Below are 25,215 nucleotides of genomic sequence, written 5' to 3'. Positions count from 1 at the left end.
TTTTGCTTAACCATGTTTCGATATTTTGAACGGACAATAAGATACAAATACTAATTAATACAATCTTTTTCTTAATCTTTTTTAGCAGTGAAAATTCAAACACAATCATCTAAGGAGAGCTTAAAAAAGAAAAGAAAAAAAGACTTTTGGCAGCTTTTCATTATGTTGCCATTAACTATTACTTTTGATACGTCTTCTTTTATTGAACAATCATCAGGCATTACTCTAATTTTCAGTAATAAATTCCCTCAGTGCTACTGTATAGCTCATATGGATGGAGAATGTCACTTTAGAGTTCCTCAGAGCGAATGACGTGGAACAAGGTGACGTTATACAGCACCTGGTGTCCATTGTTCCATGCATAAAGAGCTCTGTCCCTAGGGTTGTAATCCAGCATGGAGATATGGGAATACTTGTTCTGTAAGGGGATGTCGATATACTCATAAGTAGAGGAGTTGGTATGGAAAGCATAGTAGACCTTTGTCCCTCCTGAGTATCCATTGGTGACATAAAGTGTCCCGCAGATCATGAAAGCCTCGCCTGCGCTCCTCTTTGGGTGGTTGGTGGTGTAGCTTTTGATGACCTGCAGGGTCGATGGGTTGAGCTTGCTGATGATAATGTTTCCTGCATTTTGATTGGTGGCATACACCGCCCAAAGCCCACCTTCGTCAACCATTAGGTCAATGTCGGAGTGACCACCCCAGGAATAGTGGTAACGGTTGTTGTAGCCGGCGTTATCCAGCTGACCGGACTTGCTGATGGTAGCTGTCTTAAAGTCGAATTTGATGATGGTGTTGCTTTGGAACTTATTGAAGTAGATGGAGCCGTTGTAGACCACCTGTCCTGTGCCCGACCAGGGGTGAGGAAGTCGATGTGAAGTGAAGTTGTCCGAATACATGAAGTCGGTCATGGACTTGTATTCCCGGACAAACCGATTGTTGTGGTAACCGTCCATGTACCACACCTGGTGGTGGAAAAATGAATGAGCATCAGTGTCCTACCTATTAATTCATTCAAATAATGCATTACAAATTCATATAGTGAGCATGTTTTTAATTTATTTCCTTTTGATATTTTTTGTGGTAAAAAAAATGTCAGGGTGATAAAACTCATGATACTGTCCTGGAAAATCTCAATAAAATTAAATTCTTGAAGAACATCTTATTAAGCACTTTGGTACAGTATTTGATTATTATTAGAAAAAAAACTGAATTAAATGGCTTCACTGTTTTTAAAGGGTGGGGGGGGGGGTCTAATGTTATTTTATGCATTCTGACTTATTTACACTGTTAAAGAGTTGGATTCTCATGCTGAACATGGCCAACATTTCAAAAAATGAGTTGGATGTATGACAGGAGTATTTCTGTGCCAAATACACTCCTTCAGGATTCAAACAAGTTTCTGAAAGGTTTTTTTCGAGTATGGCCCTGTATGATGTCATAAAGGGCGGAATTCCTTGTATGTGCACTTCTCCCGGATATGCGTGTGCACACATCAACCAGAGCGAGAGCAAGAGCGTCAACAATGAGCTTCGTTCAGGTTACAGGAACGGTTGGCAGCCCTGTCATTTTGTTTTTAGACCACGAAATCAAAAATGTCACTAAAGAAGTGTGTTTCTGGTTGTGAGGGAAAGATAACCTTGTTCAGCTTCCCAAATAAGCGTTACGGAAACAGTGGATGCAGTTTGTTTGGTCCCGGTCATAAGTTGAAACCGAAGGCGGTGAGTGAAACTGCATCAAATGTCTGTTTGGTTGGCAATCGGCACGTAAATGCATATAATGTCAACAACATGAACGTATAGTGAATTAAAAGTGTGTGTGTGTGTGTGTGCTCAAGATTCTTTAGCTCCGCCCATTGCACACCTTCACAAGTTTGGTTATTTTCGGAAATAATCGGAACAGCGTATCTGTCTTTTATAAATATGATCAAACTAAAGACTCTTTGGACATATGAAGGATGCAATACTATATAGGTACTCAAGATTGTGTGTGTTATGCCCCCTTTAATATTTGAAAACTTCTGTCAACAAGTCATATGGAGCGACCAAAATGCATCAACATGTGAAACAAAATGAAACAAAACAAAAAAGGAAATGATAACATAGAGAGGACCCTTGCAGACCCTCATGACTGTGTCAAGATCAATAAGCTTCTTAAATTATCAGATAATTTGACCTTTTTGTGACAAGGCAAAGTAAGTTCAGCTTGTAAAATGTCATGTGGTGCGACTCCCTAAAAAAATGTAGATATTTATGAATTAATACAATTATTAATGAATATAATTTATGTTTGTTTTAAAAAGCTTTTCCTTAAAGTATATTTATATTTATTTAAAATAAATGATTAAATGTGTTCAAGGTGTAAGGAAAATATGTTATTACTTTTTAATTGATGTTACTCCACATGACATTCACTTGGCACATGTGATTTTGTCCTTTGCTTTATCGTGGACACTTTTATGTCATTGATCCCTTCACAGCCAAGGTCAGCATGTAACCTGAGTCCTTGGGACAGATGTATTCATTTTTTTTTTTTTTTACTTGCTTATATTAGCATATCCCTGCAGTGTGTAACCTACCCAATCCTTAAAACAAAAACATTTTAAAACAGTCTGACCCTGAAATATATGAAAGCTGTACACTAACGCTACAAGAGGCTTCACGCAAGGGCACATCTCTGACTCTTCATCAATCATTTAAGGCTCAGACAGATCTGCAGGCCAGATGCCTTTCTGTTTCTGGGCTTTTCTACAGGATCGATCCATCTCAAAGGGGCTAAAAACACCACAGCTTCACCTTCAGCCATCCTCTTTGAAGTTGTTGCATTAATATATGATGGGATCATGGATTAGTTGTCAGGGAACTTACTTGCTACTGACATCTAACCAAGATGGATGTGTTAGATTTGTTCAAGAAATTGGAGAAAGACAGAAAGCTTGTACAAAAGCAGGGAACTAAAATAGTCTTACACGATTTTTGCTTTTAGCACCGAATACGGTGAAACCAACAGCAATATATGAACGTTTGTGGGGGAAATACTGACACAGGAATTACCAGACATCTTTCAGCTCTTACTGGGAATGACTTTGCTGCCACACTAATGAAATCTTGCAAGATTTACACCTATCATTTGCATCTTAATGTGAGCTGGTAATTTAATAAACCACACTCTTGGCATGTTTGCAAGAAAATACACTGCAGGGATAAAAAGAGAGCTGATAAGTCAAATATGAAGTCAAAAACATTTTAGCCAAGAAGAAAAAAAAAAACTAAAACAAGTTGTGATTAAAATGAGGGGTGTGAAGTGATTAAAGCTATTTTTCTCTTACACAAAAAATCCAAAGGAATTCAGTCGAGACAGTAAAGATTTGATGAACTCACCCTCGTATCACCGTCAGGGGCAAGTGGATCCGTCATCCAGGATCCATATCTTGAGCCAGATGTCTTTATGGTTATAGCATCACTTATTCCTGTCAGCTTCCCACAAGCTGGTAACAACAGTAAATAATAAAAATGTATTTTCATTATTTTTCATAATTTACTCACCCTCATATAGTTCCAAACCTGTATGACATTTTTTCTTCAGCAGAACACAAAAGGGAAATATTATTTATGCTGCTCTTTTCCAATGAAAGTGAATGTTGACCAAAGACTGTCAAGCTCCAACAATATCAAAAAGGACAAAACAATGTGTGCTATAACTGGCTCATATCACCATCATGGGAAAATGTAAGTTATTCACTGATGATATTCTATTGTGCGTTGAGATGTATCACACCAGGTTTGACGTCAGTGACACCAAACGTCATTGGTTCTCATGTGTCTCATAACATGATGTTCCACATTTGAATATGTGCATATTTTATATTTTTGTCATTTTTGGAGCTTGACAGCCTTTGTTACCATTTGCTTTCATTGCGTAGAAAAGAGCGACATGAACATCCAGTCTAACATCTCTTAGTAAATGATGACAGAATTTTCTTCTAGAACTCTTCTATTTCCTTTAGCATGTTGCTCCTTTGCTTTCTTATGAGAAAGCGAAATGCTGTTAAACTTCAATGTTCTGCACTGATAAATGGGCTTGTGGTGGATGGGGGAGGCGTTGGAGTTCCTGTCATATTCTGGCGTGTGTTAGGCACTCAGGCAGAAGTTTGCAGGCATCAGTGAACCTCTCATACTCTCTGTTTTGACACAGTGTCAGACAGACGCACTGGAGCATAACTTGTGTAGACGTCTGCAGTGTTGTAAGAGTCCTCATACACAAGCAAACGTGTTCTTCTCTCATTTACACTTCTTTCTGGACCTCTTTTTCTGTCACTTTATGTCTTTCAGAGAATTGATGCAACGTCCTTTTCTCTCACTTTCTCTTTCTCTCTCTGGCTGTGTTGTTTTGGCAGTTCACTGGGGAAAAGCAACTGCTTTTAAACGAAATGTACATTTATAGATACTCCTCTGTATCCCATTATATTTTTCCAATATTCTGTTCTTGGCACTGAAATGTGATCATTGTGATGCTTTATATAAAACCTCACTGGAGCCTTCTGGTGAAAGAACCGTTTTCAATTTCACTGACCTGGCTATCTGGTGTCATTGAATGGCTCTCCAGAATACTTGATTCTGATTGGTCAATCACTGAAATATAATGACACTAAGCTGTATAACTGACAGTTGTCCCTGGCAACCAATCTCCATGCTATAGTTTCAAGTCTCTCGTTTCCCTCTGTGCTCTCGTTCTTCTCACATAATAAAAAAACCTCAATATTTCATGTTCATGTATATTTATTTGATGAGTCCGCCAGTCATTGTCGCAAAATAAACCCTCTTAGGATGATATAAAATCCTTCTGCTTTACGTCTGGGTTTATTTTGCAATCATGACCAGCTGCATCTCAGCTATCAGCTATCTCTCATTTATATTATATTGTGCTCTTCGTTCAAACTACAAATCAGTGGGCTATATTATATGTATATAAATATATTTACATTAAATTCACTGCAAAGCCCTTGAACAGACTGACCTCTATATGATTACTCATAATCTGCTAATATTGACCTGTGCAATTCCATAATCCCTTTGGGATTGAATGAGTTGTGATTTATTCGCACAATCCAGATGTACCGCTGCAAACAAAACCTGCATTCAAAGATATTCTATGACACTGAATATCTGAATATTCAGTAAGTACCAACTAATTGTAGACTAATTGTCTCAGCACAGGTGGCTTAACACCAGACCCGATGGCCAAATGTTAGTTGAATTTATATTAGTGTATTTAGGAGATATATAGCAAAGTACTTTTTCTAGGATTGTAAAGAAGGGGTATGACTGAATATACTGTGGATTGAAGGTTAGGATCTATAGTGCTCATGATGCTGACTGTTGATGCAATTATGCTGAAATATACAGCAAGCAACACTGAGTTCACAGCCCTACGAACGTGTGACTGCTGCTCTGCATAGATAACATGTTTACGTAATTTTCCCACATATTTACATAATGTCATGGCATTAAATGTTGCCAACCCATCCCAAGTTTTCTTCTGCTAAATCTACTATGCTATGCATAATGGAATGCCATTGGATACATATTCGGTTGAAGCTCAGCAGAAACCTATTACTACTCTCAATGTATTAATAACGCTTTGACTTGGTGATTTTTATCCAAGCTACCAACTGAATGGATTGTTTATGGCACAACATTAATAAATGAAATTGGAATTGGTTGTTGACTTTTTTTCAATCAAAGATTTTAGATACAGTTATACAGTATGTAAATATAACATAAAATACATTATACCATTCAAAAGTAATATTTTTTGAAGCAAATTCATACTTTTATTTAGCAAGGATGCGTTACATTAATCAAAATTTAATTTACACTATTTTCAAATAAATGCTGTTCTTTTGAACTTTATTTTCATCAAAATAATCCTGAAAATAATGTACCAGATCACAGTTTCCATCCACAAAAAAGGAAGGAATATATTAAAATAGAAAACGTCTCGGTTACGTATGTAACCCTCGTTCCCTGAAGGAGGGAACGGAGACGTACGTCGGAACTGACCGACGAATTAGGATCTGATCTCAGAGACCAATCTACTTCGAATGTATTAAAAACGAGCCGATGGAGATTGGCATGCGATCCACGCATTCCACGCACCGCCCCGCAGCGCGGGTATAAATAAGGAAGTGGAATGCTTGATCATTGCTTTTTTCTGCTGAGGAGCCGAACTAGTGACTCGGCCCCCTAGCGGAAGCACAGCACCTGGCGACGGGACGTACGTCTCCGTTCCCTCCTTCAGGGAACGAGGGTTACATACATAACCGAGACGTTCCCTTCAGAGGCAAACAGGTCTACCTGTGCGGTTCCGAAGAGGTCCCATATCAGCTGGACCGCCTGGGGATGGAGTCGCCACTCCCCCGGAGGTGTCGACTGGCGAGAGAGCTCGTCGGCTGTCTGGTTCAGCGCACCTGGGATGTGAATGGCACGAAGCGACCTCAGATGCTTCTGACTCCAAAGGAGGAGGTGGCGGGCGAGTTGGAACATGCAACGGGAGCGTAGACCACCCTGACGGTTGATGTACGCAACGGCCGCAGTGCTGTCCGTACGGACCAGTACATGGTTGCCACGTAGCGGCCCCTTGAGGCGGCGCAGTGCCAAGTGTACCGCTAACAACTCGAGGCAATTGATATGCCAATGCAATTGAGGTCCCGTCCACAGACCTGAAACTGCATGCCCGTTGTACGTGGCCCTCCAGCCCGTGGAGGAGGCATCCGTGAAGAGCACAGCATGCCTGGACACTTGTTCTAAGGGCACCCCGGCCCGGAGAAACGAAGCGTCGGACCATGGGCTGAAAGTTTGGCGGCAGTAAGGAGTCACTGGGACCCGGTACTGGCCGCTCTGCCACGCCCACCTCGGGACTCGGCCATGGAGCCAGTGAAGCGGTCTCATATGAAGCAATCCGAGCGGCGTTACCGCGGCTGCAGACGCCATATGCCCCAGGAGCCTCTGAAAAAATTTCAGTGGGACCGCTGTCCTGCTCTTGAACGAATTCAAGCAGTTCAACACCGACCGGACCCGCTCTTCCATGAGGCGCGCAGTCTGGCTGACCGAATCCAGCTCCATACCGAGATAAGAGATCCTCTGCGTGGGACAGAGTTTGCTCTTGTCTCGGTTGACCCGAAGGCCCAACAGGCTGAGGTGACTGAGCACCATGTCCCTGTGTTCGCACAACTGCTCTCGAGACTGGGCGAGTATAAGCCAGTCGTCGAGATAGTTGAGGATGCGAACGCCGCGTTCTCTGAGTGGAACAATGGCTGCCTCTGCGACTTTCGTGAAGACGCGAGGCGACAGGGACAGCCCGAAGGGCAGGACTTTGTACTGATATGCCTTCCCCTCGAACGCAAAACGTAGGAACGGTCTGTGTCGAGGAAGGATAGAGACATGAAAGTACGCATCCTTCAGGTCGATCGCTGCGAACCAATCTTGGGGACGGATGCATTCGAAGATGCGTTTCTGCGTTAGCATCCGGAACGGGAGCTTGTGCAGGGCCCGATTCAGGATACGCAGGTCCAAGATTGGCCGTAACCCACCCCCTTTCTTGGGTACAATGAAGTAGGGGCTGTAGAACCCCGCCTTCATTTCGGCTGGAGGAACCGGCTCGACCGCGTCCTTCGCCAGTAGGACATCGATCTCTGACCGCAAGACCTGGGCATCGCTGCTCCGCACGGAGGTGAAGAGGATGCCCCTGTACTTGGGAGGCCGGTGAGCGAACTGAATCGCGTAGCCGAGTCTGATGGTAAGGATGAGCCAGCAAGACGGCCTGGGGAGCTGAAGCCAAGCCCCCAGAGACCATACAAGCGGGACCAACGGCACCACAGACGTACCCGGGGTGGGGCAGCGAGGTGGAATAGACAGACCCGACTCGGGAGGCCCGGAGGCGGCCCGGAGTGTTGTCTGAATATTCCAGGGTGGAGCAGAGTGTGGGTGAGAAGGCCCGGGGGCGTTCTCGGTGCCCACACTGCTGCCCCCTGGCGAGGGGGAGAGGGGAGGAAAGGAGTGGCAAGGCCCGGGGGCGTCGCGCACTGCCAACCTGGCCCTCTTGGGGCCCAGGGAAAATGGAAACTGCTCTTTTATTGAAAATGTGGGTACCGCTGGACTCCTGAGAGCCAGCGGCAGAGATGTTATACCAGTCAGGGCCCCCCGGTCCTCCTCCGGGGGGTGGGAGAAGGATGCGGACATCATCTCCCTCAGAGCAGCTCCCGTCTTCCCTGGGCTGCCCGTCTCAGGGCTGCTTCCCCTTGCGCTTGCCGGCTGGTTTAGCGGGGCCCTGAGCGGGTTGGGCGCCTCCCTTACGTCCGGCACCCTGCTTTCCCGGTGGAGGCTGCTGCTTGGGTTTCGCAGGGGTGGAGGCGGACGCAGGGGGACGCCCTCGGCGACGAGCAGGCGGAGGTGCTGCCGACGACGACTGGGTGGAGGCAGCAGCGGGTCGTCGGGGCAGGATGTTCTTGATGGCCTCCGTCTGCTTCTGGGCCACCGAGAACTGCTGGGCGAAGCTCTCGATGGCGTCGCCGAAGAGGCCGGCCTGACAGACAGGGGCGTTGAGAAACCGGACCTTGTCGGAATCACGCATGTCTGCCAGGTTCAGCCACAGGTGGCGTTCCTGGACCACTAGTGTGGACATCGCCCGACCCAGGGAGCGTGCAGTGACTTTCGTCGCCCGGAGAGCGAGGTCAGTCGCCGCACGCAGTTCCTGCATAACACCCTGGTCGGAACTACCCTCGTGCAATTCCTTTAGCGCTTTGGCCTGGTGGACCTGCAGGAGCGCCATGGCATGCAGAGATGATGCGGCTTCCCCGCAGGCGGTGTAAGCCCTGCCCGTGAGACCGGACGAGAACTTACATGCCCGGGAGGGGAGACGCGGGGCACCCCGCCAGTCTGCAGCGGTCTTGGGACACCGCTGCATCGCCACAGACCGCTTGACTGGGGGGATTCCCACGTAGCCCTTAGCCGCACCACCATCGAGGGTAGTGAGGACGGAGGAGTCAGTCGAGCGTTGTAAGGCGCTACCCACGATTTCGTGATCTCCTGATGCACTTCCGGGAAGAAAGGAACCGGGGCGGGGCGCTGAGAACCAGCACGAGCCGTCCCGAGAAACCAATCGTCCAACCGCGAGGGTTCGGGACACGGTGGAGGGTTCCACTCGAGCCCGACACTCGCGGCGGCCCGGGAAAGCATAGCCGTAAGCTCTGGGTCGGACTCGGGCAACGCTGTCACACCCGAAGGGGGCAGCGCAGCCGAATCTTCATCCTCAGAGCCCATTAGCTCGTCCCCCGATGCTGCAATCGACAGCATGTCCTCAGCCGGAGCCCCAAAAGAAACGCCTGGGACCTCCCGGGGGAGGCCAGCGCGCTCTTCTGGAAGCTCCACCGGCGCAGCGGAGGGGGGAGGGGCCCGAGGTGCCATTTGACCCGTCGGGGAAGCCCTCACAGTAACCCTCAGGTCCCCACCAAGGCCATCAGCCAAAGTAGCAGCCCTCTGCTTTGCAGCGGGAGGACCACTAGATCGGGGGATGCGCAATGGTGCTCCGCCTCTTTCGAGGTAATGGAGTCTGGACCGTAAAACTGCGATGGTCATGTTCCCGCAATGGGAACATGAGTCATTCACGAACGCAGCCTCAGCGTGCTGAACGCCCAAACACGTGAGACAACGAACGTGACCGTCAGCTGGGGACAGATATCGACTGCATCCAGAAACACACGGTTTGAATGACATCTTGAAAAAGACGCAGGGTCAAACCGTGTTGCTCTTTTAGAAAGGAAAAACTGCTCTTTTATGTGCTGAAGCACTCAGGGAGATGACCGCGGCACCACACAGTACAAAGGTGCAAGCCTGTGTGTGCACTCAGAATGGAAAACGCCCAGCGAACCAACAGCTGATCTCCGTCTGAAGCGGCACTCGCTGAGACGCGCCGTCACACCCGCACTGGAAGCAGTAGATCCTCTCACGAGACTCGTCTTGAAAACACTCTTCGTAGAAACAGGAAAACATTCGCTGTTCGGCTCCGAAGTAGAAAGCAATGATCAAGCATTCCACTTCCTTATTTATACCCGCGCTGCGGGGCGGTGCGTGGAATGCGTGGATCGCATGCCAATCTCCATTGAGATCAGTCCCAATCTCTGAGATCAGATCCCAATTCGTCGGTCAGTTCCGACGTGCGTCGAACGTGACCGACTGAAAGGGAACAGTTATTTTAAATTGTAATATTTCACAATATATCTGTTTTTACCATACTATTGATTAAATAAATATAGCTTTGATGAGCATAAGATACTTATTTCAATAATGTAATGTAATATAAAATGCTTATCCTCATACAAATTACATGCATTATAATTATTGAACAATAAGGAAAAAATCTTTAAAATAGTGATGAATTATAACATCACATTGCAGGACACTGTTATAAATGCTTGGAATTGTATGGTCAAAAATCACAAAATAGCTGGTTTAGGTTTTTCTCTAAAACTATTAAAGGGATAGTTCACACATAAATTTAAATTCTGTAATTTACTCACCCTCAAGTTATTCCAAACCTGTATGAATTTATTTCTGCTGAACACAAAAGAAGCAATTTTGAAGAATATGGGTAACCAAACAGTTGATGGGCTCTCCATAGCGGAGAGGGGAAAAAAAAAACAATACTATGGAAGTCAATGGGAAGCCATCAACTTGTTTGCTTACAGACATTCTTCAAAATATCTTGTGTCTATATTTTGTGTACAACGGAAGAAAAAAATTCAAACAGGTTTGGAACAACATGAGGGTGAGTGATGACAGAATTTTCATTTTTGGGTGAACTATCCCTTTAACTACAATCAATGAAGTCCACCTCATTTATACTGTACTGATGAACTATCCGTGGGTTTTTTTTCTCACCCAGTGATTTAACTCCCTTGCGTAATGCAGCATTAGAAATGTATGCAGCCAGGAGATTACTGTACTGGGAACAGTAATCTTTCGATAGAATCCCATGATCATATTTAGATGACTCTCTTTATCACTGCATGTAGCTTTTGGCTCAGTGGAAACAATTAGAGTGCAGCTCTTTTTTTTTGGTATTTATGGTTAAGCACCAAACCCAGCATGCTGTCCTCCTTTAATCAATCAAAGTAAGGCTGTATTTGCATTATGCATGAGTACTAAATCTGTTATTCGTCTGAATCTAAAATAAATGCTCCAAAAAGAAGAGCAATTCTCTATTGTTACTCAGAGCTTCTGACCTATATTCCAATGTATGAATAGTTATGAAGATTTCAGTGAAAATGTACATTTTGCTTTTGGATAAAATCATTTAATGTTCATTCAACTGAGGATTTGTCTATAAATCAGAGACGTGTCAAAGACCTGTCATACTGATTTTGATAATGTTATTTAATTTACCTGTAAAGTCGCTATGAATTCATGCCATGGCTCAGGTGGACCCAAAGGCATTTGTTAGAGGAGTGAACAGCACAGCAGCTTCTCATTAGTCACGTCTGTGTCTAACATCCATATGAGATCCATTCCTCATTTTAGAACAAGGCAACATCTGAATCTGCTGCTACTATCTTGTATCAGATTTGCTATGCTGAGATACAGCATTTCAAACAGGGGAAATGACAGGGATAAAGGAAGACCGGCGCATATGTTGTGTTGTTTAAATTTAGCTTGCTAATGCCTCCAAGCAGCACAATAAATTACTGTGTTTTGTGTTTTGCTCAATCATCATTCACTGAGTCAGGACCATTGTATCTGATGAGAAGTATCTTGAATTTGCATTTACAAAAAATATTGATGCTGCACTGTAAATGTGCTGAGAATGTAAAGTGTGCCTTTATTTATGCTGTTTTCTAATATAACTGTATAAACAACACCAATATATTTTTTCTAGCTGCTTTTTCTGAGCTGTTCAAATCGTAATTGAAAAAAATGTGAAGTAGAGAACAATCTCATGTTCTTGCATGCTAAAGTGTGTGTGTGTTATAACAACAAATTGGCCTTCTTGTGCACTGTCGTATATAATAATATGAAATGAAATATAAAGGTTGTTTGTGTTTGTGCTCAAACTCATCCTACCTAATTTTTGCATGCATGCACGAAGCCTCTCCTCAAGATTAGACACCCTGTTGTGAAGCTCCTCGTAGTCAAAGGCCCCGATCTCCTCCTGCAGTTCACTTAGCACTGATGTCAGATTCTTGACCTCCTCTTTAAATTGCATTACCAATTTTGCATCGGCCTTGTATTCCTCCAACACTGGTATCATTGGCCTAAGTTCCTCCATTTTCGCTTTTATGGCCTGAAAGGTTAAAATAGGCTTGGTTCAGTAGGCATGCGTGCAACGATTGCGTCCAAACACCTGTCTTGCCCTGAACTTGCCCTCTCTGCCTACTCTATCACGATTTCTGAGTGTGCCTAGCAAACAGATGTAGAGTTCAACATGGCATAAAACAAGTTCTCAGTACACCAGCAAAAATTTGAAAAAACTCTCTTTATTTTCCAGTGTTTAAAATGCAAGGTGTCGAAAGGTTACATGCTTCACATACAACAATAGTTTCTCTTGTTTCAAAATATCCAAATGTGCATAAACAAATCTGAATTAGGAAAGACACGGAGCTGTCATAACATAAGAAAATCTACTCAAGGAAGGCTGCAATAGTGGCATGCACAAAAAGAGCGCACACAGAATTCAAAGGTGCTTTGTATTTAAAATAAACTGAATGATGCGATCAGTTGACCAGCTGAGGATTACAATGGGATTGAACTTGTTCTTCAGTCTCTGCAGCTTTGATTTAATTCATAAAGTTAGCCCTGCAAGCAAGAAAATGAAATTTGGTTGAATAGCTAACTCGCTAGCCTTTCTAATACACATTTTCACAGATACAGCTGTATGTACAGACATGATGCAACACATTATTTAAAAAATAATTCGATAGGATGAATTAACACACAAATGCACACAAATTATGGTTTATGCCCAAGTTTATACACATAAATGAGGACATAGATTAAGAAAGAACATAATATTACTATCAAGTACTATATACACACTACCGTTCAAAAAGTTTGGAGTCAGTAAGATTTTTAAAATATTTTTGAATGAAGTCTCTTATGCTCACCAAGGCTGAATTTATTTGAGCAAAAAAATACAGCAAATCAGTTACATTGTGAAATATTATAATGATTAATCGCATCCAAAATAAAAGTTTGTGTTTACATAATATATGTGTGTGTACTGTGTATAAATATTATTATGTATATATAAATACACAGTCATTAATGTGTATCTTTAAGGGAAAAATATATATTTAAATATAAAATATTTATATATAATATAAATTATATAAATATATATACATGGCAATTTTTCTTAAATATATACATAAATGAGTGAATAATTATACACAGTACACACACATATGTAAACACAAACTTTTATTTTGGATGTGATTAATCGCGATTAATCGTTTGACAGCACTATTAAATGTATTTTTTTTTTAAATGTGATGTCAAAGCTGAATTTTCAGCATCATTACTCCAGTGTCACATGATCATTCAGAAATCATCCTAATATGCAGATTTGCTGCTCATTTCTTATTATTATCAGTGTTTATCAGTATTATCAGTACCAATCATTTTGTTGTGAAAACTGTGATAATTTTTTTTCCACGATTATTTGATGGGTAGTTCAAAAGATCAGCATTTATTTGAAATAGAAAATCTTTTGTAATATTATAAAGGTATTTACTGTAAAAAAGAAAGAAAGAAAGAAACTTAATAAAGAAAGAAAGAAAGAAACTTATTGACCCCAAACTTTTGAAAGGATGTTTATATTATATTATATTGTACCGGGATCATAAAATGCAAAATCATCCTCGTCCAAACAAAGAAAAATGCATTTCCCATGTCCCATGACTCCATTTATTGAAATTCATTCCTTATGTTTTCCTACTGTGGCTGAAATGCCATATTGGTATATGCTCTGTGTATACCTGAACTTCTGAGAATGAACAGCACTATGTGGGCTCTAGTATAAAGATCATGATGGTGTATAAGATGACCTTTTCCAATGATTGCATCCAAATATTTGATGCTTTCATGTAATAAATGTTTAAAGGTCAAGCCATAAAATGTTTTGAGTAGTTTTCTTACTTGGCAAATGAACAAGAGGTGCCGTCAACACTGGCCTGCTGGCCTGCCTGATTTGCGTGCACATTCCTGACCATAATATTCAGTATGACAAGAACAAAATGTTCAATGCACTATTTTTGTTTAAAAGACTTCGAATGGCCAAATGATGCCGAAGGAGCTAAAAGATTGTGCCTGACAGATCTATAAAATCTATGCCACTTTGGGAGCTTGATACACTCTACAAATTGCAATGCGCAACAAAATCACTACGCCTCCATTTCGAAAAATAGCAACGGGCTCATTAGCATGCAGATGCAATTGATATCAGGCAGCAAACAATACCTAAGATGGGAAATGAATCATATTTTGTAATACACTTCTCGTGGGGAAAATGCCTGTGTTGTCCACTCAGGAGGAGAAAATCATTCATAACAAATCTTCTGAGCTCACTTGGCTTGCAGATACGGAAAATGAATGTGCTTGTTTTCTCAAAGATATATTAGTTAATGTAATGTTAAAGGCCAGTGTTGGGAGCTGAATTAAATAAAATTAAATAAAGTGAGTTAACCTTTTGAAAATGGGAAATTGTATGCGGTTATGGATTACATATGACATTTACAGATGGAATAACCACAGTGAAGAAAATGAGGATGTGTTCATATATTTGTACGCACCTTGTATTGCTTTGCGATATTCTGCTTGTGGCTTTCCTCCACCTGTTTGAACTTAGATTCCAGGCCTTTTAACTGCACTTCCATTCTTTGCACATACTGCAGGTCTTTCTGTGTCCTCTGGTCAAGATTCTGGATGGACTGAGTCATATTCTGGACCTGAAAGAGAGAAAGAGAACATAGAGACAAGTAATAAGCTTAGTGCTGGGTGACAACCCTGCTGGACAGATCTATGAAAGGCATTCAGTGAGCTATTTATTCTGCCAGTAGGGCTTTGTGTGGATTATTTTCAAAGGTTACTTTTTCCAGGAGCTGTCTCAGTTGTTTGGTCCTGGCGTCCCGTGAACACATGGTCTGCTGAGGAGCCACAACAGTGCACACACACCTGCCCTCACTGTCTTGTGCTGAGCTGTACACCTGCCACGACTCCTCTGGGTTAGCAGGCAGCACCTGGGCAAGGGGCAAAACAAAGAGGAAAAAAGGTCAGTGACTGATCAGGATGTGCAGTAGCAGCTTTGTAACAATTTTATCCTTTCTCCCACTGCAGTCTTTGAGAAGGTTAATTGCCTGGACACTTACACAAGGGTCAGACTGAAAGAGTTTCTGGCCAGTTGATGGAAACTGTCATGCCAGTTCTTAAAAGTTTACGTTGCAGTAATATAGGTCAAGTGTTTTTTTATGCAACACAAACTTAAACACATGGTTGTCTGTGGTTTATGGAATGGTGTTTTTGTAAATTCTGCTGGAGTAAATATGTCACCAATTTAGTGCTATTTAGCTGGCTGATATAGATGAAGGTTTTGTTATTGTAAGGATGACTTGTGATCATCTTGGAAGCATGAGTTTTATTCAAAATGAGATGAAAATTATAAAGAAAAATCAGTAATGTGCCGCACTGTATGCAATCGTTTTCCAGCAAAAGTATTTATAATGTGCATTGCATAACAAAATAATATATATGATAATTTGTGGCATGGCTAAATTCCAAATAGGCCAGCAAACTTGCTGTTGTATTTATTCTCTGTTTTACTTTCTCTTTCGCTCACTCTCATTTAGTTTCTCCTTGTCCATCAAGAGCAGAGCAGTGTATTCATGGTCAATATATACTGACAAAATACAGTTTTCGAAGGATTTTCATATATGGTGCTTTGATGTGAAATGGTCTTTTCTCAAAGGGGATTTTATGACCCAGTGGCTTTACATAAAAGAGCCATCTGGAAGAGTGAGCGTTTCCGTATGTCTTGCACTAATCCTGAGTAATCTAATGAATAATCCATATTCAAAACCAGTGCGGACAGAAAGCACTTTTTATTAAATCTAAGGAACATCTTTGTAAATCTGCTGCTGCTGCTGTAATGCTGAATTCAGATTAAAATACAATCTAATGTTTTTTTTTTTATTGTGTGAGGACAGAGCTTACTACAACATCAAAATAGTGAAGGCATATATTTAGTAAAGATAAAGATAGTTTCTTTGTCTTGCTCACAAACAGTATAGTATATACAAATAGTATAGATTTTAACACAGCATTTATATAGGTGACTCATAACAATTACCCAACAAACACACTCAAAGTCAATAATCCCCCGCTGAGACACATTTTTACCTGACTGCAGCATTTAAACCTGAGGAGACAATGGTTTTTGTCCATTGAAAGAGATGCATAACATTGGATATCATTTAAAATTAACAACACACTGTCAATGTCAGGTCAAATCTAGCCAGCTGGTTCACAACATCCCACAAATGAACACCTTCTGATAAATGTCTAATGTTATATAGAATAAAACTGAACTAATGATAATTCCTTTTTGCTTGCCTGTGCAAAAGTTCAATGTGTGTCAAAAATGAGTTTATAGTGTTTTTTATTGTCATTGTTTGCCAGCCTTATGTGTTGCTACACTACATGATTCATCCAGTGACAAAAACGAGGTGCAGGTCCAGTTAAAGTCATGCAATCCCATAGAATAATTGAGGTCCGTGACAGAGATTAAATTCCAAAAAAATAAAATAATATATATATATATATATATATATATATATATATATATATATATATATATATATATATATATATATATATATATATATATATATATATATATATATATATATATATATATATATATATATATTACTGTTTATAAATAGTTGCACACTGATACAGTCCTCATAAAATGTCGGTACTGTACCATGGTAATGATATCACGGTAATACCATGGCACATCAATCTATAGTGCTATTGGCTATAATTACCATATTCATATATTATGATATGTATATGTTACTCCAATGTATTTTAAAGAATACTATGCACCATGTATAAAACATATGTTGGAATGGTAGCCTACAACGTAAAAAATGATGACTTTTTTGTTTGTTCTTTTTTATACAGTCGGAATTGATTTTTTATTTTTTTTTGAGTAGCCCACTGTATGAATTACATGATTTTTCCATTTTATAACATGCATTATTTAAATAGTATAGCCAAAATTTGTAAAGTAGCCTATAAATAATGTAAATTGCCGCTCACATTGTCTAAAAAGAACATGAACAAAGAGAACAAGGCAACTCACGCCAGTGCTCCGGTCCGGCACACCCGGAGGTGCCACGCTTAATTTGGTGCTATTCAGACCCACTAGAGAGGGCAACGTTTGCGACATCCAGTTGGTTATCATCGCCATCGTGCTGAGCACTACTCCAATTTTCAGCAAAGGCACCGACATCTCTGCTCTTCTCTTTCCCAGTAACCTTCATTATACACATTCCAGTAGAGAAGTGTGCTGGTAACCTGCGCTGCTGACAGAGGTGTTGTGCTTCTGTAAAGCACCCAGTGTGAATGAATTAATCTTGGACATTTTTACGCGCACCTATCCTATACTGAACTTTATAATTACGCAAGCTCTCTCGGTGTATGAAAAGAGTGCTGTTCTGTCTTCTCTCTTCAAGCAAATAATGACGGCAGTTCAGCAGACCATCTCATCTCATTGGTTCCGTGCCCCCGCCCACCTGCTATACTGGTGAAATATTCATAAATATCACAATCCTCCTCCTGGCGCTTGACGCACGAACTAAATCACTGAACACGTACAAAGTTTTCCTTAGTATCAAAATACCCACACTGACAGCAATACTTAAAACATTTAATAAAAAAAATAGTAGCTACACTCTATAACTAATAAACTATAGCCAAACTGGTGCGCCTCCCTTTGATGCAGAGAACGATGTCTCAATAAGCCATTAACTAAATATTTAAAAAGTGTATTCAAACAACATTTCGGTATGCACCAGAGGTGGATAAAGGGTTACAATTTTTTCTGAATATGTGCTATAGACTCTTGTGAACAGAAACCGCATTCGCCTGCAACAGTAGCCTAAGCATGTTATCCGGTATAAGTACGTCATTATTTATTGCTTTGTGATAAATTTGCATAACAGACATGCACATATTGTGGTGTCAAAGGTTCTGGAGACTATATAAAATTTGGTTTGCGCGAGACAAAATTACCTACTGGTTACATTACAAAGTCGACGTATGGTGTAGGCCTTTATTGCGGCTGACCGGAGTAGTGATTACTGGTACTGCGACTCTCTACGGTATACCGTACACAATAGGCCTGCACACATTATGTATGTGCTAGAATAAAGTAACTTTGATTGTTAATGCTCTCTGAACATTTGCAGATGTTAAGTTATAAAGATAACTCACTTTAAAACAGTGCTTTATGAGTCACTTATGAACAGGGGAATTTTAATAGGAAAGCTGACCAATTGCCTCTCATTATGTCATGCCATTATTTGACCAAAAGAGGGCAGTACAGGTTTCCTTCCCATTTTAACATTTTTACCACTCAGACCCCTTGCCTCCCATCACCCCCTTGCCCAGCAGCATACACTAGATTATATATATATATATTAATCAAACATCTTTGGTTTATACTACACATATACACATATACACCATAGACACGTTCCTAATGAGCTGGTGACAAACTAGCACTCACAGCCAGACCTTTCAAACATATTTATTACAAGAACAATGTCCTCTATATCATCATAATTGTCTTTCCTTTTTCTGTTTAATTTTGGCTTGCAACACTTGTTTTCACCTGCATTAACACAAAAGGGGGAATACCTGATAGGTCACTGAAATACACATGGGAAATTTCTTTTTATGTGCAGGTCAACCATATTTACGAACATTTTGAGCAATTTTACAAAAAACAGCATGCGAAACGCCTTTTTTTAATTAAAGATATTGTTTAAAATAATGTTTTATTTCTAAAATTAGCCTATTAGCATGCTGTAATATGAAGTGCTTCTAACGCCATGGTTAATATAATAATTAGAAAAAAATGACAATTTTGTATCAACCTGCATTTTTATCAAATTAAACAGGAGCTTTTTTTCTTCTTCAATGATTCATAATTTGGCACAGATTACAAATCATGACACTTAGTTTCAGACGACTGAATGCATAAAATGAATCATAAATCACAAGAACTAGCAAGCTTTGGTGTTAATGTGAAATAAAAAAATGCCCATGAAAGGCAAAAACAAATGAAGATAAGCAAAACTTGCATTCAGTTTCTTGTGCAGAACTGAACAGCCCATGGAGAATATAGAAATGATGCTAAATTAATTACATTTGCAAAATTAATTTTCTGTACATAAAGGCTCCTGCTCCTTCAGGATAGGTTTTTCAATTGGATTAACTCAGTGATTTCCTATGTCAAAGGCGTAAGAAAAAAATAGTTACTGAAGAGAAGGCATCAATGTGGAGTGTGGAGAAAGCAATTTACTTGCTATTTCTGTCCTTAAAGTGAGATTGTAGTGTCAGAGACAATCACAGAGTGTGGATAATGAAAATGCACAGCAAGCCCCGGAGTGTTTTATCTCGAAAAGGAATAATCATACAAATGATACAATGATACTGATGATCATTCTCACACACAAATAGTAGCTGCTTCACTGCTTCCAAGATGCATTTATCTTTAAATACTAAAACTGTCGACAATTACCATGAAAACACATTCATTATCAAGCACAATAACCTACATAAAAGTTACTATAAAATAGCCCCTCTAGCCATGTGGCACAAAGGCTCTGGATAGGAGAAACCCCGCTGTGATTTTCTTCTAAATGAGGTTAAATCATATCAGTCCATCCCGTTCTCAGCTGTCCAAATAGATTAATCTTGACTTATGATAATGCAAGAAACCGGCTTATTTTGAGCATATCTGTCTAATTAGCTCGAGCTGTGCTGAAAATGGCGTTTATAAACCTACTTGGGTGAGTTCAGTGCCCATCAGTACAAGGAGGGTGAGACTCAGGAGCTTGCTTGCAGGCTGCATCTTCTGCTGCCGATGCCACCTGATCCGGAGATATCACATGCAGAGCTGTCCGGCTCTCTATAGATGCTCCTCTTGAAATTGCGTATAGGCTATTTTTGTTTTAATTCAGCGCCAAAATAATGGGAAAAAAAGATTGGAATGGTTTACAGATCCGTCTCTTTGCATATTTATCTCATCTCAGCTTCTCGACGCCTCCTCGTTCTCTCTCTCTTCCCGGACCACCGATCCGATCGCGAATGTAGGGATGTGCACGAAAGCGGCGAAAATATTACTTCATCACTAGACAAACTTGGCTTGGTTAATACGAGAGGGTAGGTGTGGGCAGGAAATTTGAGAAGCGGGGCCAAGCAGTGGTGCTGAACCGGATGTGACACGGACTGGAGTGGGAAATTCAAAAAACGTACAGAGGGACACGAGCAGCGCGAGAAAAGCTGCTGGAGTGGAGAGCAGGCGCTCTTAATCTGCTATCACTGTTGGACATGAGCTCTCGTGCGCGTGTGAAACAGTGTAGTTCACAGCAGAGGTGGCTAGGGCTTAACAAAGGATCATAAAAAGGGTGGCGAGGTTGCCATGGAGATTGCGTCCTCCTTGGGTATCACAAATAATAATAAACATACAAAATGTATTACTTATTATTAATGAAATAATCATACAGCTGTGGAGTAAATATTTCATATGTAGCCGATACAATCACTACAGTAGCCTATATACATGTCTTTTTTTATTTAGGCTATAGTCTACCAAACTACAAACAAATTCAGGGCATTACATTTTCAACATTCTCATTTAATCAACAGAAAAGACCTTAAATGTCATCGTTAAGGTTTCTCCATTTACTGACAGTAATTGACTCGCCCAAAAGAGCAATAGGCTAAATGTCATCACCACGGTGGCCTTAAGAAGCACAACAGTCTAGTGTAAACTCCTTGAATTAAAGGTCGAATTAACACCAGCTGTTGCAGTATTACAACAAACAGAATGTGCAAACAGTCTTTGTTTGAAGACTACTTTACATTTACATATGCAAATATGTAATTCGGGGGTCTTTTTTCATTCCAATGAGCCCCATGGTGGACAGAGGTGCGTTCACGCCATGTTGCAATACGGTAACGCCTCTGAACTGTAAAACGCCTTCACGTGCTTGTAGAACTTGTAATTGTGGTGCATTGGGAACCAGGCAGACAAGCAATGATTATGTCAAAGATCACATTTGAATAAGGAAAAACACATTTATTACATAAAAAAAATTAAAGCTATAGAAACAAACAAATTAATCAAGTAAATAGTTTATAATAAAAACCAAAGTATTGTATCTAACAGATGAAGATTGTGAAGATCAGAGTATTAATAGAGAAAAGGACAAAAGGAAGATATTTGCAGAATAAAATGAGAGGTAGAAGAGGCAAAGCAGGAGAAGAACAGGTCTATGGACTGGTATATGAGATGTTGTTTTGACACTTTTAAGAGAACACTGCAGATCTTGCGTCATGTCTGCAGAGATGGAGACATATTTTGATACAAAGGTACACCGCTAATCAATTCTGATGGAAAATGTACCCACTCAATCTTACAGCACAGAAGAGACACCAAAGATCTTACATTTGGAAATAATCAAACATATCAGAGCATATAGTAGAATATATATGATTAAAGAAATCAAATTAATAACATGTAACAGATATAGTAATAATATAAGGAATAATTAATAAAAGAAAAATGAATAAAGACATTATCATAAGCATTGACCATTTTGCCTACACCAAATTATACGACTTGTACCACATGGCATTTAAAGTGTGTTCGACTTGAAGCGGTGCTGTGCAGACCGATCAGTGTATGACATCAAAGTACCGTGAGAGCTATTCGAAAGCATACAGAGATTTATTTACGGTAATTACGGCATGCCGTAAATGCAGAATAGAGCTGAGTTGAATCCAGTTGAAAATTGAGTGCTGTTCTTTAAGCCAAGCCTATAATCACATGCATATAGTAACATATAAACTGCAGTCAAGGTTAACTTGTTACTTGGTAACTTGTTAACAATGTTTTTATTATTTATCTCAAAAATTACTTTTGGATCAAACAATAATCGACAGACCCCTGTAGTCTTAAACCGAATATTTGGAATATATCTAATATATTATATTTGTACTGAAAGACAAATAAAACTAGGGGCCGGGGGCCTCAAGATTACTTTAAAATGAAACAAGCATTAAAATAAGATAAAACAACAAAAAATTAAGATATTTCTCATTTTAATTCACCCTCTTAACAACTAGGGTTCCCACCACGGTCTTGGAAAACCCAAGTATAAAGACCTGAAAATGAATAAAATAAAACTCCATGGATATTTTTATACATACATATGCCAAGCTCTAAAATGCAGCTGTATTGGGAAGAAATTGTGAGAACTTATAATTATGGTGAATTGGGATCCAGGCAGACAAGCAATACTTATATCAAAGATCAAATTTGAATAAGGAATAACACATTTATAAAGTAAATAATATTTTATAATACAAACCAAAGTATTGAATCTAACAGAAGAAAATTGTGAAGATCAGAGTATAGAGAAAGAAGGACAAAGGTAAATATTTGCAGAATGAAAGGAGAGGTAGAAGAGACGAAGCAGGGGAAGAGTAAAATAAGAGCAACAAATATATATATATATATATATATATATATATATATATATATATATATATATATATATATATATATATATATATATATATATATATATATATATATATATATATATATATATATATATATATATATATATTTATATATATATATATATATATATATATATATATATATTTATATATATATATATATATATATAGAGAGAGAGAGAGAGAGAGAGAGAGAGAGAGAGATAGTAGTGAGCAGCTCGAGCAAGATTACTTTTTTTACTCTCATTAGAGGACAAACCCTCTCTGAAACTATTTCAATGGGATGCTAAGGACTAACCTTTGATGTAGGATCAAAAACACAAAGGATAGGAGAAAAAAAAACGCGTCTCATTTCTAAGGTGGAAATCTTTGATGCAAATTTGCAAATGTTTCATTCTTAAACTTGATTTTGTAAGGCCTGAAGTGGCTGTGATAGCATGGCAATGCAACAGGTTTTATACATAAAAAAAAATATATATATATATATATATATATATATATATATATATATATATATATATATATATATATATATATATATATATGCAGGACATTTACATCCTCTTAAACTTAAGTCTAATAAGAAAAGGTCAAAAAGACGTATCCATTGTGTCATAGTTGGTGTAACGCTAGGTTGGCATGACTGGTCAAATGTCAAAGATAGATGAAAATATACAAGGTGTTGTTTTGACATAAGAGAACACTGCAGATCTTGCATTATATCATGTCTGCAGAGATGGAAACACGTACACCACATAATCAATTCTGATGGAAAATGCACCCACTCAATCTCACAGCACAGAAGAGACACCAAAGATCTTACATTTAAATAATATATATAATATATTGTATATATTGTAAATCCTTACCTTTACTTATCCAGAAAATCAGGAACAGTTGGGAAAGTCCATGGGGTTTTTGAATATTGTTGTGGGCATGGGGGGCCTTGGATTTAAAATGTTTGAGAACCACTGCAGTAGACAGATGGATATATGTGCGAATCCAGGGTTATATGGTATTGACGTAACCTTCTAGTTTACCACAACACAGAAATAAACACTTCAGCCTGGATATTTCTGTTAGCTTGCAAAAAATGTTGAAAGACCTAAGCCCTTCAGAAAGTACTGCATAGCTTGACATGAACGCTGTTTTGTCTGTGTAGGTGTACTCCCAGGTCCATGAGTCTCCATTTGTAATTTCTGCAGGTAGTGAAAACTAGTGATATATATGGGACATGTGTTGAGTGAAAGGTGAGGTTGAATAGAGAACAGCACCCTGAGCTGCTCACTACCATCTCTGACACACAGCTTCACAAACTGCCTGTCAGTATAAGACATGATGCAGGAGACTCTAGGGGAGCCCACCTGCATCGAATTGTGCTTGTTAGCATAGGGATACAAGCACTGGAGGATTGGAAGAACACAATTCTATTCGTGGATAGTTTCTTTCCATCTAATATCATTCTAATAATAGATACCAAATGTATACTATAAGATAAATGTGCTCTCACAACAGGCTCTTGTATCAGTGTCTATAGAGCAAATAGTTTGTTTTCCACTGCAAATACTTGAACCAGGCTGATAAATGAATGCAAAAATAGACTCACTGCTTAGGCAAAATGAAGCTCTTGAGAGGTTTTGAGACAAGCTAGGGGAGATGTCCCACTTTTCAGTCTCTTTCTCCTTTTGATTTTGAGATCAGTGAAAATACACAATGTGTTTTTGTTTCTTTTCAATACCTTTGCATCTGCTGGCATAATCTGTCTGTTCTTTTCAAATACTTTTTTTTTTTTTTCATAATAAAACCATATGTTAGCACAAAAAACTGAAGTCTTCAAACATGTTTGTGTGAAAGGGAAAGTAGGATTGGCGGGCAAATGAATGCTTTGAGTTATATAACGTTGTACTTGTAAATGAATCATAGCTCAGTGTAACACAGAGGAACACTCATTATTTTTCAGATTGGACATTGATTGATGCCTCTAGTGGAGTGGGATTCAACGTCAGCCACTTTCATTTTCAGAAATTCGGGTTGTGCTGCTTTCGCACACATCAATTTCCTGTATCTTTTCACCCTGCCATGCTCTTCATTTAACATTTCAGTGAAGAAATCTTGGTTTTCACTAGTGCAGTATTCCATAATTAAAGTGTTTCCTTAGTTGCCTGGTTACCTGTCATTTTGCAGATTCTTTATTAACATGTCAAAGATGGCCCGACTGAACAACCTGTGGTCAAGTGTCTCGCTGATGATACAGTATGGGAGGAGGATTTAAGTAAGTCTTCAAATAATGGGATGAATCGAATAAAATACAGCAGTTTGTCTGCCATAAAAATGACCAAATGACT

At 39.8% G+C, this 25,215-nt stretch overlaps 1 protein-coding gene across 2 annotated transcripts; it reads right to left on the bottom strand.

Annotated features, from left to right (window-relative positions):
- Positions 1 to 289: 289 nt before the first annotated feature.
- Positions 290 to 20,192, bottom strand: olfm1a (olfactomedin 1a; the record flags this gene model as incomplete). Of its 2 annotated transcripts, none has more annotated exons than XM_079814380.1 (6): positions 290 to 964; positions 3,380 to 3,486; positions 12,116 to 12,335; positions 14,842 to 14,997; positions 15,139 to 15,288; positions 20,127 to 20,192. In XM_079814380.1, 6 exons carry the CDS (start codon positions 20,190 to 20,192, stop codon positions 290 to 292), a joined length of 1,374 nt encoding a protein of 457 aa, XP_079670506.1. The 2 variants fall into 2 exon arrangements, with proteins under 2 accessions (XP_079670506.1, XP_079670505.1); XM_079814379.1 differs by lacking the exon at positions 20,127 to 20,192 and adding an exon at positions 17,415 to 17,564.
- Positions 20,193 to 25,215: the final 5,023 nt, after the last annotated feature.

Source organism: Gobio gobio (assembly GCF_949357685.1).
Source record: "Gobio gobio genome assembly, chromosome: 4".
NCBI classification, from domain to species: Eukaryota; Metazoa; Chordata; class Actinopteri; order Cypriniformes; family Gobionidae; genus Gobio; species Gobio gobio.
Note: the sequence above shows the minus strand (reverse complement) of the source record. Positions and strands in the feature narration are given on the sequence as shown.